The sequence below is a fragment of the Columba livia genome, chromosome 9, assembly GCF_036013475.1.
Source record: "Columba livia isolate bColLiv1 breed racing homer chromosome 9, bColLiv1.pat.W.v2, whole genome shotgun sequence".
NCBI classification, from domain to species: domain Eukaryota; kingdom Metazoa; phylum Chordata; class Aves; order Columbiformes; family Columbidae; genus Columba; species Columba livia.
The window spans coordinates 21,842,301-21,855,494 of record NC_088610.1 but is presented as its reverse complement, the minus strand read 5'-3'; the positions used below and the strand labels follow the sequence as shown (position 1 = coordinate 21,855,494).

The window sequence follows — 13,194 nt, the reverse complement described above, 5'->3', positions numbered from 1 at the left end:
GGCAAAAGAGGCCGTTTGGACTGCGGTGTCCCGGGCCAGCCGGTGTCCGCGCCGTCGGTGTCGGGGACACGGGGGGTGGCGGCGGCAGCGTGGAACCGCCAGGGGGCGCCGTCCCCCTTCGGACGGGCAGGCGGTGCGCGGCGGAGGCGGGGCGGGGGCGGCCCCGCGGCGCGGGGATTGGCGGGGCGGTGCTGGAGGCGGGGCGGGGGCGGTGCCGCAGTGCGGGGATTGGCGGGGCGGTGCTGGAGGCGGGGCGGGGGCGGTGCCGCAGCCCGGGGATTGGCGGGGCGGCGCTGGGGGCGGGGCCGGTCGGCGCGGGGGCCGGCGACGGCGTGGCCGCGCTCCCCACTCGCGGCGGCGATGTGACCCGGGCGGCGCGGGGAGCGGCGCGGTCCCGTCCGGCCCTGCCCGGCCCGGCCCCGTCCCGGCCCGCGGACGCACCCCCATGCCCGCTCACGGCCGCCCGCCGGCAGCGGCTGACGCCTGCGGAGCAGCGAGGCGCGGGGCCCGGGGAGGCGATGGCTGCGGATCTGGTGGTGCTGCTCTGCCTGGCCGCCGCCGCGGCCGCCGTGGAAGGTGAGGCGGCGCCGGGACGGGATGCTGAGCGCACCGCGAACCGGTTCCGCCGCCGTGCAGTGTACCGGGGGCCGCGCACTGGCACCCGGAGACCCCCCCGGAACCGGCCCGCGGGCTCGTCCACGGGCCGTGGGTGGGCTCGGGAAGGCACAGGGGACGGCGCTGGGAGCCCGTCCGGGTGTGCGTGGGACGGGCGGCCCCTGTCCAGCCCCTCCCGGCAGAGCCCTCCCCGGGGGACACCTCCAGGGGCCGTGGGGGGGCCGCTCCGGCCATCCTGTGCCTCCCGCCGCCCGTGGGAGCTCCGCGGAGCTTTGTGGAGAAGGAGGATGGATGCACCGGGGGGTTCCATCCCTGGTGCCGGGCCGGGCCAGGGATGCTTGGCCCGTCGATGCAGCCGCGGGCAGATGCGTGGCCATCGCTTCAGCAAGGCTGGTGCCATCGGGCTTTTCCCATCACCTGCCTGGTCTCTGGACTCGGGGTGCACCAGGATGGTCCCAGTGGGCCTGTAGGACCATCAGCTCACCCCAGGCTCACGTTGCTCTCTGCACTCTTGTCGGCTTTTGGAAGTATTGCTTATATTATTATTTTTCCTTTTTTTTTTGCGCTGCTGCCTCCTATTTTTCTGGTACAACGCAAGCCAGAAGGCTTGCAGCAGAGCTTGCCCAGCGCTCGAGCGCTGGCTGCGAGCAGGGGCCGCGGTGCAGCCCCTCGGCTGTTGGCAGCGAGAAACGCGTGGTTGCGGAGAGATGATGCGCGGGGGCTCGTGGGCGAACCGAGCTGCCGGCCGGCGTGGGGCTTGGCTCCTCCTTGGGGGGGATTTAGCTGATGCGAGCATGGTTGTGGCTGAGCTGGAAGCTGCCAGAGCCGGCTGGAGAGCAGCAGGTCGGCTCCGGGTGTTGTGGAGCTGGTTCAGGAGCTGAAACGCGGCTGGGATGTTCCCCGGTGAGGTGGGAGCAGTGTTGTGTGGTTGCCCTCCGTTGGCAAGCGTGCAGGCAGGCCCACTCACCACGGCGTCTGCATTCCGCCGGCTTTTGGCTGACCTGGGTGTTCGCTTTTCTTATTTCTCGGGCTTCGTCCCTTATTGCATCCCCATGGAGATAACTTGGAGGTGGAAACGCGGGTGCCTTGCCTGATCGTGATGCAAACGGGCGCGTGTTTGCCGGGTTGCGAAGCCGCGTGTGGAGAAGCAAGACCTGTTAGCAGTGCTTTGCTGGCCGGCTTTTGCAGCGTCAGCTGCTTGAGGCGCTGCCGAAATCAGGGCTGGCTGGGAAACCTCGGCTGCGTCCCTGTCTGAGAGCGCTTGTGGGTGATGTGGCTGTGTCCCCATGTCTCGCCCCAAGCCACACGCTGGGCTGGCAGAGCCTCCATCCCCGCCCGGGACTGAACCTGTTGAAAATTGCTGCTATTTCTACTCTACTGAGGAAATTACTGGCATAGCAAAGTTGTATCCTGGGAAAGATCTCAGATTTAAGGGAAAATTGCGCACGGGGAATTTCTGAGGCAGAGCAATTGAGTCCGATTTGGAGTTAAGGCAACAGTCTTCTGGTGTGGTCCTACAAAGAAAACACCTTTTTGCAGAGCTTATTGAAATCTTATGGATCCTCCTGGTGCAGGGGTTGGATTTGCTAGGTTTAAACGTGGGTTTCTCTACCCGAGCCGAAGCATCTCCTGTTTCCTGACCTACCCCAGGGTCTGGCTTTCCCCTGGGGCAGCCACGAGACCGGTTTTGCCAGCAACTCTCCGGCAGCTCGGCAAAGCCGCGGCTGCAGCCCGGCTCTGCAGGAGCAGCTGGGACGGGGAGGGGTGACTCCTGCATCCCAAAGCAGCCGCCCAGACAAAACGTCTGTTTTTCAGGGGTAGCGGGGGGCAGATGTTTGGGGTCTGAACCCGGTTGAAAGGGGAGGAGGATGCCGCCAGGGTCAGGGCCAGGGCTGCCTGTAAAAACCTCTTTATCCTCCATAAAACCTTGCTAACTCACTGCCTGCGGAACGTGAACCTGGAGATACCAGAGTTGCTTATTCGAGTTTTCTTATGCTTACCTGATTTTTTTTTACCAAATTCTGTGGCTTAGCTGACCATTTTCTGCCCAACACCTGGATGTTTATTGTAATTTTTTAAATAGTTTTATGTTTTTGTGGCTTGTGCAGAGGAAGAGGGACACGAGAAGATGACAGGAACAAATATTAATACTCCGTCTCTCCCACACCCTGCAATCACTCAGGAGCTGCTCGTGTGCTCTCTCTCGTGTTAGCTGAACCAAATATAATCACATTTAGCATATAGAGAGGGTGGTAATGTGCCGACGTTCTACATTTTAACTCGGAGGCTGCCGGAGTTTGAGGTGTCGGCAGGTCAGGAGGGGCTGATGTCCATTTTGGTGCAGATTCTCCATGTAATCTGCTCACCTATCCATCATCCCCCTGCCTCGCGCCTGCTCTTCTAAGCCCAGATTTTTAAAAACCAGCTTCTTCTCTCCGTCTCCTCGCCGCATCGTGATAAGCAAAACCACAGGGGAGGGAGGTGAAAAGCCCAGCTCGGGGCTGGCGGATCCAGCTTAGTTTTGCTTCCCGTGCTTATCCAACTCGCTTCCTTTGGAAACAAAACCCTGGGAGAAGAGCGGGGCTGGGGGGGCGTCCCTTGCGTGCCCTCTCTGCTCCCGTTTTGGCTGGGGATGCTCACATCTGTTTGCCGGCATCCTCCGGGCTTCCTCCGCTGCCGCCCGGCGCCGCAGCGGTGCCTGCCCAGAGCTCCCGCCTTTGGCCCAGCCGCTTCGTCCCCAGCAGGGCGGTTTGCGAGGAATAAGTGTTTTGAGAGAGAATTTTCAAGTGCTGTTATCCAGCCGTGCTTTTATATCTATTGCACAAACTATCTGCTGGTATTACTGACTCGTTATGCCTCGGTTTTCCTCCTCCTTTCGCAATTCCCTTTTGGGCTCGGAGATGCAGGTGAAGTAAAGGCGACATCTCCATAGGTCCTGCTGACCCAAAGCTGCCGGTGACCTCGGTGGCTTGGGCCACGCAGTGTGACAAAGTGCTGGAAAACCCCAAAAGGAGGATTTTTGTCCCTGGGATGTGCAAATGTGGCTCAGGTCCTGGTGGAGATGGCCGTGGTGTGGCTGTCCCTGAATCGGCAGCGGTCCCACTCGAACCTGTCTCGTGGATGCTTCACCTTGATTTCATGTTGGTCTCTTTGATTTACTTTTTGCGTTAATTAAAGCCTTGAATTTTGCTTTCTCTGAACGTAACGCAGCTGAAAGTTGGGTAACTTACAGTGCTCTGGCGGCAGGGCCAGGGAAGCCCGTTAGAGATGAAAACGAGCGCCGGCAATGACGGAGGGGTAGAAAAACAGCACTGAAAATGAGGACCCTGCTTGTTGGGCTGTCATTATTGGTATTTATTTGATGCTGGAGATGGTCTTGGAGCAGTTAATGCAAATAAGGCCCCTGAAGGAGCTATGGCAAAGGCAGGAGTGGAGAAGGTGGAGTCTGCGGTGTGTGTATATATATATATATATATATATATATAATATATTTTCCTGCTTCTTCTGCTTACCATCTCCTTGTGGAAATTGGATTGCTGCCCTGTGCTCCCGTGTGCTTAGTGGCCCGTCTGCTGTCATGGGGGGGGTTTGCAAGGTGGCCTCTCGCCCATCCCATGGCAGAGCAAAAACCTTAGAAATCAGAAGAAAATATTGACGTTTGGTGATGAAGTAGTCTGACTATCCTCGCCTGGCTCTGGATCCAGGCCACGGTGCTGAATAATAGATGTTTCTAGCAGAGATGGGTTCTGCAACCTAAAGAAAGACTCAGATTTAGTGAGAAATGGGGAAAATAGGACCTTGAGCAACGGGTAACTCAATTCTAATCAGGTCAGCAGAGTTTTGGAGGCTCCGTTCCCTCTAAACAGACATGGTCGGTGTAGGGAGTCATTTAACAGCACAGCGAGAGTGAGTAAATAGTTGGGTTTGGGGGAGGCAACGTTTTCCCCAAATATTCATTAGAATTGGGAAATATGTTACTGTTTGACCTTGTTTTGCTGCAAACATTCGAACTACCAGGCAATACTGGTGCCTTGCAAATGTGAAGCTGGGATATTTGCTGGGGAGTGGTTTGGGTTGGGGCATTTGGAACCCAGGTGCCTGTTGCTCACGGAGGTCACTGGGTGCGATGGAAGCGGTGAGGTGGGAATTTGGGTTGGCTGGTGACCAGGAGCCCCTTGCAAAGTGATGCCGGGTGCTGGGGGAATGAACGTGAATGCAGAAGGTCGGTGCAGGGGCAAAAATGCGCAGAAAAGGATGGGACAATGTCGGGGGGAGCTGGGATCCTGAGTGGCCACAGAACACTGAGCTGGTTGATGCACAGACCAGTTTTAGGGCCTAAAACCGCAGCTTTTTCCAAAAGCAAGCAGCTGCTTGGGGGTGGGCATGAGGCTGGTGCAGACACCACCCGGTAGAGGCAACACAGCCCTTTTTTTGGGGACAACAAGAGCAAAATCTCACCCAAATCAGCTCTTCAGCTTTCCAGATGAGTGGTCGGGCTCCCTCCTGCACTGTAGATGTGGTCGCTCCCACCCACTATTTTCCCCACATTCACATCACAAGCGACACACAGGACGTGTGTTTGTAGGAGCGAAAGGGCCTGCGCTTTACTTATTTATTTCTCATAACTTTTGAATTATTAAAGCGCGTTCAGCGGAGATTAACTTTCCCTGCTCAATATTTATTATTGTTTCATTTCGCTGGAAGTTGGAGCTATGAGAGCTTTGATAAATGGACTGAAAGGTTCTGTAGTTTCTCTGTAGCTAATCTAAATATCCCCGTATCCTTCGCTGGAAAGCTAATTTGTAATTTCCTATGGTAATGCCACTTAGTGAATTATAATGATACACCGGGGTCTGCTTTTCCTCCCGGTTCTCTGCCCGGGGAATAACGCTACCACCAGAAAATGGTGTGAAACCTGGAAAACGGCCATCGGCCCCCCAAATATTTTTGTCTAATAACAAAATCTGGAAAAACGTATAGACCATATGGCCTGTTTGTTTGGGCTGGGCCAATGAATGGGAGTGATGCCGCCTGGGTTTGCATCTGCAGCCGGAGCCCGACGATGTGCAGAATCCCCTGCTCTCCCACCACCCCAATTATAAACAAGTGTTATCAGTCTTTTGAATAATTGAAGAGGCTTTCTGTTGAATATTTAATTACAATAATATTTGGTTAGCGGGGGTTGTTGCTCTCCTTTTGTGCAATCGAGAATTGCTGCAAGAAAACAACCTGTTAAAAGAAAACGTTGTCTGTGATCATTGATTTTTCTTTTTTTTTTTTTCTTTTAAGCTAATCAGTTATTCAGTTGAAATTTGTTAATTAGCTCAGCTCCATTAAGACTCTTTGGCATTTAAACTTGATGTTTCTAAATAATTATAGTTTTGCCTGCTAAGCCCACAACCCAGGGTGACCTAATTACTATTAAAGCGTACGTGCTTGGGTCTGGCTTTAATAAGTTCCCACTGGGAGCCCCGTGGGGAAAAATCACAGAGACAGCAGTTCAAAGGGGAAGGGACTTTGCTTCGGCTTCACTGTTTCCAAAGTAAACCTGGGGGTGGGTTTGCTCCCCGGTTTGGGGGGGATGCTCCCAAATTTGGGGGGATGATCCCAGATTTTTGGGGGCTGCTCCCAAGTTTGGGTGGGGCTGCTCCCAAGTTTGGGTGGGGCTGCTCTGAAATTGGGTGGGCTGCTCTGAAATTGGGTGGAGATGCTCCCAGGTTTTGGGGGGGATGCTCCCAGGTTTTTGGGTGGGGATGCTCCCAGATTTTTGGGGGATACTTCTAGATGTGGGTGGGGATGCTCCCAGATTTGGTTGGGATGCTCCTAGGTTTGGGTGGGGATGTTCCCAGATTTTTGGGGGATACTTTTAGATGTGGGTGGGGATTGCTCCCAGATTTTTGGGTGATGCTCCCAGGTTTGGGTGGGGATGCTCCCAGGTTTGGGTGGGGATGCTCCCAGGTTTGGGTGGGGATGCTCCCAGGTTTGGGTGGGGATGCTCCCAGGGGGAGCAGAGGAGCCCGAGAGCAGCCGGTCCCTGCAGCCCTCAGAGCATCCCTGGGGTCGGTATCTCTGTGCCATCCTCTTTTGGGGGCAGGTGGAAGGTGATTTTTTCCTTGTTTTTCTTTTCTAAGTTGTACCCCTTAATGAGCAAGTGGAGTCCCTTCAAGGTCTTTGCAGATGGTGGGGGGGTGGTGAAAAAAATACAGTATTACATTTATTTTTGGTTTTTTTGGTTTGTGTTTTTTTAGTATGGAAACGGCCATGCCAAGTAATTAGGGCATAGTGAAGCCTCAGGTATGTGTTTGTTTGCTTGTTAGTGTAGTGAGAAGAACGTTTAATATTTGGGGACGCATCCAATCAATTTTGCTGGTATTTGAAGCTGATTAAGCTTTACTTTGTTATGCAGCAAATAAAAGCGGTGGCTGGGAATAGGCTGTGGAAATCCTCGATTTTAGGCTGTTTGCTTCTATCTGAGATGGAGGCTTCGTCATGACTTTAAAAGATCATTTCAGGGTATTTTTCTGCCAAAAAGTCCTCACAGTCCTCTCCGATGCACCAGGCCCCGTGCGCCGCATCCCAGCACCAACAAGGCACAAATTTTGCATTATTCAAACCAAATTAACATCTTGCCTTTTTTTGACTGGCCCTATGTGGCTGTCTTGGGGCAGGACAGGTTGCCAGGCTTATCTTTGGATGTGAGGGTGCTTCCTGAACCCCAAAAGCTGAGAAAACAGGACTGTGGTTTCTGCTTTTCAGTAGAAATTCAACCCTCCCTGCCATGGGGTGCTGGGGGCGAGCAGCACCCAAAATGCACCCAAAGCAGGAGGGACCCGGGGCTGATGTTGTTCCCCTTCCTCCAGGTGCTAAAACCCATGGTGCGGGTGGATGGATGGAGCAGAGAGCAGTGACGACTGAAGTTTTATGGAGTTTTTTTTCCACTTTTTTCCTTTTTTTAATGCAATCAGAGGCTGGGGATGGGCCTTTGATTACTGGAGGCCTCCACTCGCTTCCTTAGCCGCGGGGTCGGAGCCGACTCATTATCATCCTTGCTGGGGTCCTGTTGATATGAGGATAATTGCTTTCTGCTCAAAAGACATTAAATCACTGTGGAAGAGGCGGAGGGGTGTGAATTACATCTTCCCCAGGAAAACCAGGAACCCAGTAGAAGAGTTGAAAAGGAACCGGAGTCCTGGGGAGGCCGGAGGGCAATGGGGCCGACTGCGGCATCTGCTGTGACTGGGGGAACTGGGCGCTGGCTTGGTAGGCCTTGACGCCGTAATTTTGTTCTATTTTCTTCCCTTGACACCTGTATCTTCCCATTTCCAAACACCCGAGGAAGAAGATGGGCAGCAGCGTGGTTTTGAGTCGCTTGGGACCTTTTCCTCGCGTAGGGTGCCAGCATGGAGATGCCCTCACTGCCTGGCCGCTCCATCCCTGCACTCCTGCCGTGGTTATTTTTAAAGCAACGATTTTAAATGCTGGAAATGATGTGCATGGCGTGACCCTGAGAAGCACAGAGGTGCTCCCCAGCCCCTGGGGTTTGTTTGAAGCCGTGCAGAAGCTTCCCGTGAGCGGGTGAACCCCCCGGAGATGTGTGGCCTTTGCTGTTGTCCGTGCTGTTCCTCTTGAGATGGAATCGCTGCTGGGGCTCGAAGTCGTTTGAGCTTGTCAGGCTCTTGGCAGAGGCACCACAAGGTCACGTATAATGGTGTCACTGGGATGAGATACGGCGCTGTAACGTGGTAATTTCTGGTGTAATAAAGTAGAGAAAGATCAGCTTCATGCCACATTTCCTGGGGAGGCACATGTGGCTCCGTGGGCCACGTGCGTCACATCAGGTAACCTTACTCCTGCTCAGCAAAATGGAGAAAAGCAACAATTCTGCAGGAATTAAAGGCGCTGATTCCATTATTGTTTTGGTGCCAGCTTGGGCAGGGCCCTCCGAGCTCTGGCCATCGGCTGCTGATGTCCCCAAGACCCACGGATGCCGAAGCCGAATTGCCGAGGAGATGGATACAGGCTGGTGGGAGCTGAGAGGTCGTGAGCTGCTTATGTTCGATATCTTTCTAAAAATCGCCTTTTATTATCCCTCCTTGTGCCGTGCGTGGGTTATTACCGAAATGGCCAGCACAGCCGGGAGGCTGCCGCGTTGAAAGGCTGGCTGAAAACCCACCCAAGGACATAAAAAGATGCTCGTTAACTTCAATGGGCTTTGGCTGGAGCCAGAGAAATGTGCTGCTTTGAGAAAGATGCTGCTTAGGGCGCCCTCCTGCTCTGGCTTTGTGTGCCGGGGCTGGGCTTCGCTCACCGGGGATGGGAAAACCCCTATTTTTGCACGGTTCGATCCTTAATTTGTGAGAAAATGGTCTGGCTGCCTCTGGGCAGCATCCCTGGGGCTGCACCCCAAAAATCCAGGGTGTTCTCACCCTGTGCCAGGCATGGAGCCCACTGGGATGCTCCCAAACACCATCTCTTGAGTCAGCAGCCCCGCACATTTTTATTTATTTCTCTAAAGCCTGGCGATGTTCAGGGGAAAGTGGGATGTCTTTGAAACGTTTAAAGTATTCCTAATAGGTTACCTTGAAAGCTTTCTTCAGTCTTGAATGAATCAAAGTGCAAATGTTTATAATGCAACACCCACACAGGCTGGGAGAGGGATTTTTATTAAGGCAGGAGAGTCAGAAAACAATAATAATAAAACATGTTTTATGAAGTTGGCAAGAAACTTATAAACTAGGTGAAGTTTTACAGCATATGAATTTGATACAAGCTGTAAATTTGAATTCCCAGGCTGGTCCTCAGGTCTTGCTCTTTATTACCTGAAATAACATTCTCCACTTTTAATAGCTGGCTGCGGCGGAGCGGACGTGGTTTTATCTTTCTAAATGATCTGCCATGCGAGTCTCATAATCAAACTTTCACCCATCCTGGAGACTTCAGCCCTTTCCTTGGGCGACGCAGCGGCTGTTGCTAATTAGCAAATAGCTGCTATTTGCTTTGCTGTGGTGGTGGGGGATCTTGGAAATCCTTACGCACATCCCCTGCTTTGGATTGTTTAGGTTTCTTTTTATTTTCCCAAGCAGAAACCACCTGATAAGAGAATAAGCTTTTTTCCTTGGGGTGCCATACAGGGGCTGGTGACACATCTCTGGTTCTGGTGTCCCTCTCCCTGGTGGGTGTCACCCCAGGGTGCCATTTAATGACCCCCCAGCCACCCGCGGTGCCTCCAGCTGTTGGCAGCTGGATGTGTATCAAACCCGTTTGTCGGACCCCTGTCCTGTCTGCACGCGTGCTGGTAGATTATTCCTCTTCAAAAAATACATGATTACTTAAGCAAAGCGTTCTAGCTAATCGCCAGATTATTCCCTTTAAAATGGGAAAGTAATTAGGGATGTGTTTTTTTAAATAGGCTTCCCACCCTTGGATCTGCTGGGATTAGTGTTTGTGGGTGTGTAAATATTTAGTTTCCAAGGACTTTTTTTTTTTTTTCCTTCCCCTTCCTTGAAGAAACAGCAACAATAAGTGATTGAAATGAGGCAGCAGCTATGCTTGGACACTTTCCCCAGTGTCCAAAGTATAATTGAAATTAAAGATGACCCGCAAAGGAAAACGAAGTTGAAGTTCTGCTGGCACAATGCACCAAGCCGCCTTTCAAAACGAGGATTTCCTCTGCTTATATTTGAAGTTGAAGAGACGAGCCTTTGCCTCTGGGTGATGGAGAACAAGCATAAACTGGAGCCAGTAGCAGCTTTGCTTGAGGATGGGTTGGTGGGCTGAGGGCAGGACTTGGAGCAGCTGGCTTGGGCGTTGCTTTTGTTCAGGCCCTTTCGTGTGTTGTGCTGAACTAATATTTTGGAGAGATATAAAATTCCTGTTTGGTGAAAAATCTTGGCGTTTCCAGGTTCCAGTATAAGTTGGGGAATGACCTGTTAGAGAGCAGCGTAGGGGAAAGGGACCTGGGGGTCCTGGGGACAGCAGGGTGACCATGAGCCAGCACTGGGCCCTTGTGGCCAGGAAGGCCAATAGTACCTGGGGTGGATTAGAAGGGGGTGGTCAGTAGGTCAGAGAGGTTCTCCTGCCCCTCTGCTCTGCCCTGGGGAGACCACACCTGGAATCTTGTGTCCAGTTGTGGCCCCTCAGTTCCAGCAGGACAGGGAACTGCTGGAGAGAGTCCAGCGCAGCCACCAAGATGCTGAAGGGAGTGGAGCATCTCCCGGGTGAGGAAAGGCTGAGGGAGCTGGGGCTCTGGAGCTGGAGAAGAGGAGACTGAGGGGTGACTCATTCGTGGGGATCAAGATGGAAAGGGGGAGTGTCAGGAGGATGGAGCCAGGCTCTTCTGGGTGACAACCAGTGACAGGACAAGGAGTAATGGGTTCAAACTGGAACACAGGAGGTTCCACTTAAATTTGAGAAGAAACTTGTTGGGGGTGAGGGTGCCAGAGCCTGGCCCAGGCTGCCCAGGGAGGTTGTGGAGTCTCCTTCTCTGCAGACATTCCAACCCGCCTGGACACCTTCCTGTGTAACCTCATCTGGGTGTTCCTGCTCCATGGGGGGATTGCACTGCATGAGCTTTCCAGGTCCCTTCCAGTCTCTGACATCCTGGGATTCTGTGATTCCAAAGCACCTTTGTTCAGTGTTGGGGTGAAAAATGCTCCTTTCTGAGGAACTCTCTGGAAGAAGCTTCTTGGCTGCCCCCTGCCCACCTGGGATGATGCTGGTGGGTGGGAGAAAAGACCAGGACCCCCCCTGGGATTTGCCTCCCCGAGGAGGGGGAGCTGGAGGTGGGTTTGTGCCCACGACACTTTCCCCAACACCAAATAAAAGGAGGAGGTGTCTGGGGGACCCATATGAGGTCAAAACGAGTTGATCTCCTCCTGGGCTGCACCAAGGAGACTTTTCACATGGAGTACGGCAGGGTGGGCTTGGTTGCATCTTCTGCCCGCTACCTCGGGGGGGATTTTTGAGCCGATTTCTGCTCACGGAGGTCTCTTTTTCACATCCAAACAATTTAGACTTTTTGCACTGAGGCGCTTTGATGTTTGGATTCAAAACCGTGTCTTGTTTTGAAACTTGTTGCAGCATTTGCTGTTATGTGTTTGCAAAGCTGGGAAGGTGAGCGCGAAGAAGCCGAGATCAGAAGCAGCGCACGTAGTTTAGATGCAAAAATGGTTTTAACCCAGCGATCCGGTGGAGTCGTGGATTAAAGGAGCGGTTGAAACCAATAATTTGTGTGACTCCCCTAGAGGTCTGCATCCCTGGAGACCCCAAGACTCTTCCTACAGCCAAAAAACACCCTCACTAAGCCAGAGGAGGTCAGAACCTGCATTCCCCATCCATCTAATGAATAAATCCCAAGCCCTAGTGAGGCAGCAGAAGAAAACCTGCACAGACCCGAGGTTTGGAGGACAGGAGCGGTCACTGATGTGCTGTGTGGCTTTGGTCCCCATCATGCTGCTGGGAGATACTTATAAGGTATTTCTGGGGCCATTGGTGCTTCAAATGCTCATGCACACCTTGTTTCTCTTTCTGAGGAGGGTATTTATTGTAGGCATTAACACAGGGCTGTCGTTTGGGTGCCTCCATCTTTCTTTCAAAAATCACAATTGTGCCGTTCAGCTGGAATTGGCAACTTTTGGACTTCTTGTTCGCATGCCTGTGTGCTGGAAAGCCGTCAGAGGCAAGGGGAGCCTGTAGATCTCGATTTTTGTTGTTGTTATTATTATATATTATTATAATTAAAACATTTTTAGCAGCTGAAATTTGAGCCCGTTTGGGTATTTATACAGCAAGATGTTTTGGATGGGGAATAGGCCAAGGGAGTCACGTGGCTGGGGCCAACGTGAAACAAAAGAATCCATTTATTATCCAGGCAGGAAATTTGTTCTTCGGGATGTTGTAGCTGCAGACATAATGATTTCATTTCCTCCAGTTCACCCAGATTAATGGCTTGTGCTCTTTTGTTTGTGTGCCTGTGTTATTTCTGCAGCGCGGCTTCCCCCGCTGCTCGGTGCCGGCGTGTGCGAACACGTGTGCAAGTGCCCTGGGCAACGGGGGGACCTGGGGGCTCCCCGTTGGGATGGAGGAGGCTGTGTGGGGTTTTGGGGAGGGGTGGGATGCTGTGGGACCAACTGGGGTGACCTTCCTGGCAGTGATGGATGTCCTGTCATGTGCATCCCCAGGGGTCTTCTCCTCCTCCATCTCTGGGGATCTCCTCTTCCTCCATCCCCAGGGTCTCCTCTTCTTCCATCCCCAGGGTTCTCCTCTTCTTCCATCCCCAGGGCCTCCTCTTCCTCCATCCCCAGGGTTCTCCTCTTCCTCCATCCCCAGGGTTCTCCTCTTCCTCCATCCCCAGGGTTCTCCTCTTCCTCCATCCCCAGGGTTCTCCTCTTCCTCCATCCCCAGGGTCTCCTCTTCCTCCATCCCCAGGGGTCTTCTCGTCCTCCATCCCCCGGGTCTTCTCCTCCTCCATCCCCAGGGGTCTTTTCTTCCTCCATCCCCAGGGGTCTTTTCTTCCTTCATCCCCAGGGGTCTTTTCTTCCTTCATCCCCAGGGGTCTCCTCTTCCTCCGTCTCCAGGGTC

General features: G+C 53.3%; 1 protein-coding gene across 1 annotated transcript in view; it reads left to right on the top strand.

Annotated features, from left to right (window-relative positions):
- Nucleotides 1-374: 374 nt before the first annotated feature.
- The window catches only part of EPHB1 (EPH receptor B1), a 71,451-nt gene continuing 58,631 nt past the window's right edge, over nt 375-13,194 (top strand). The window contains exon 1 of the mRNA XM_065074250.1: nt 375-576. Within this exon, the coding sequence (XP_064930322.1) occupies nt 519-576 (58 nt within the window). The 5' untranslated portion in view covers nt 375-518. The remainder of the gene's footprint in view (nt 577-13,194) is intronic.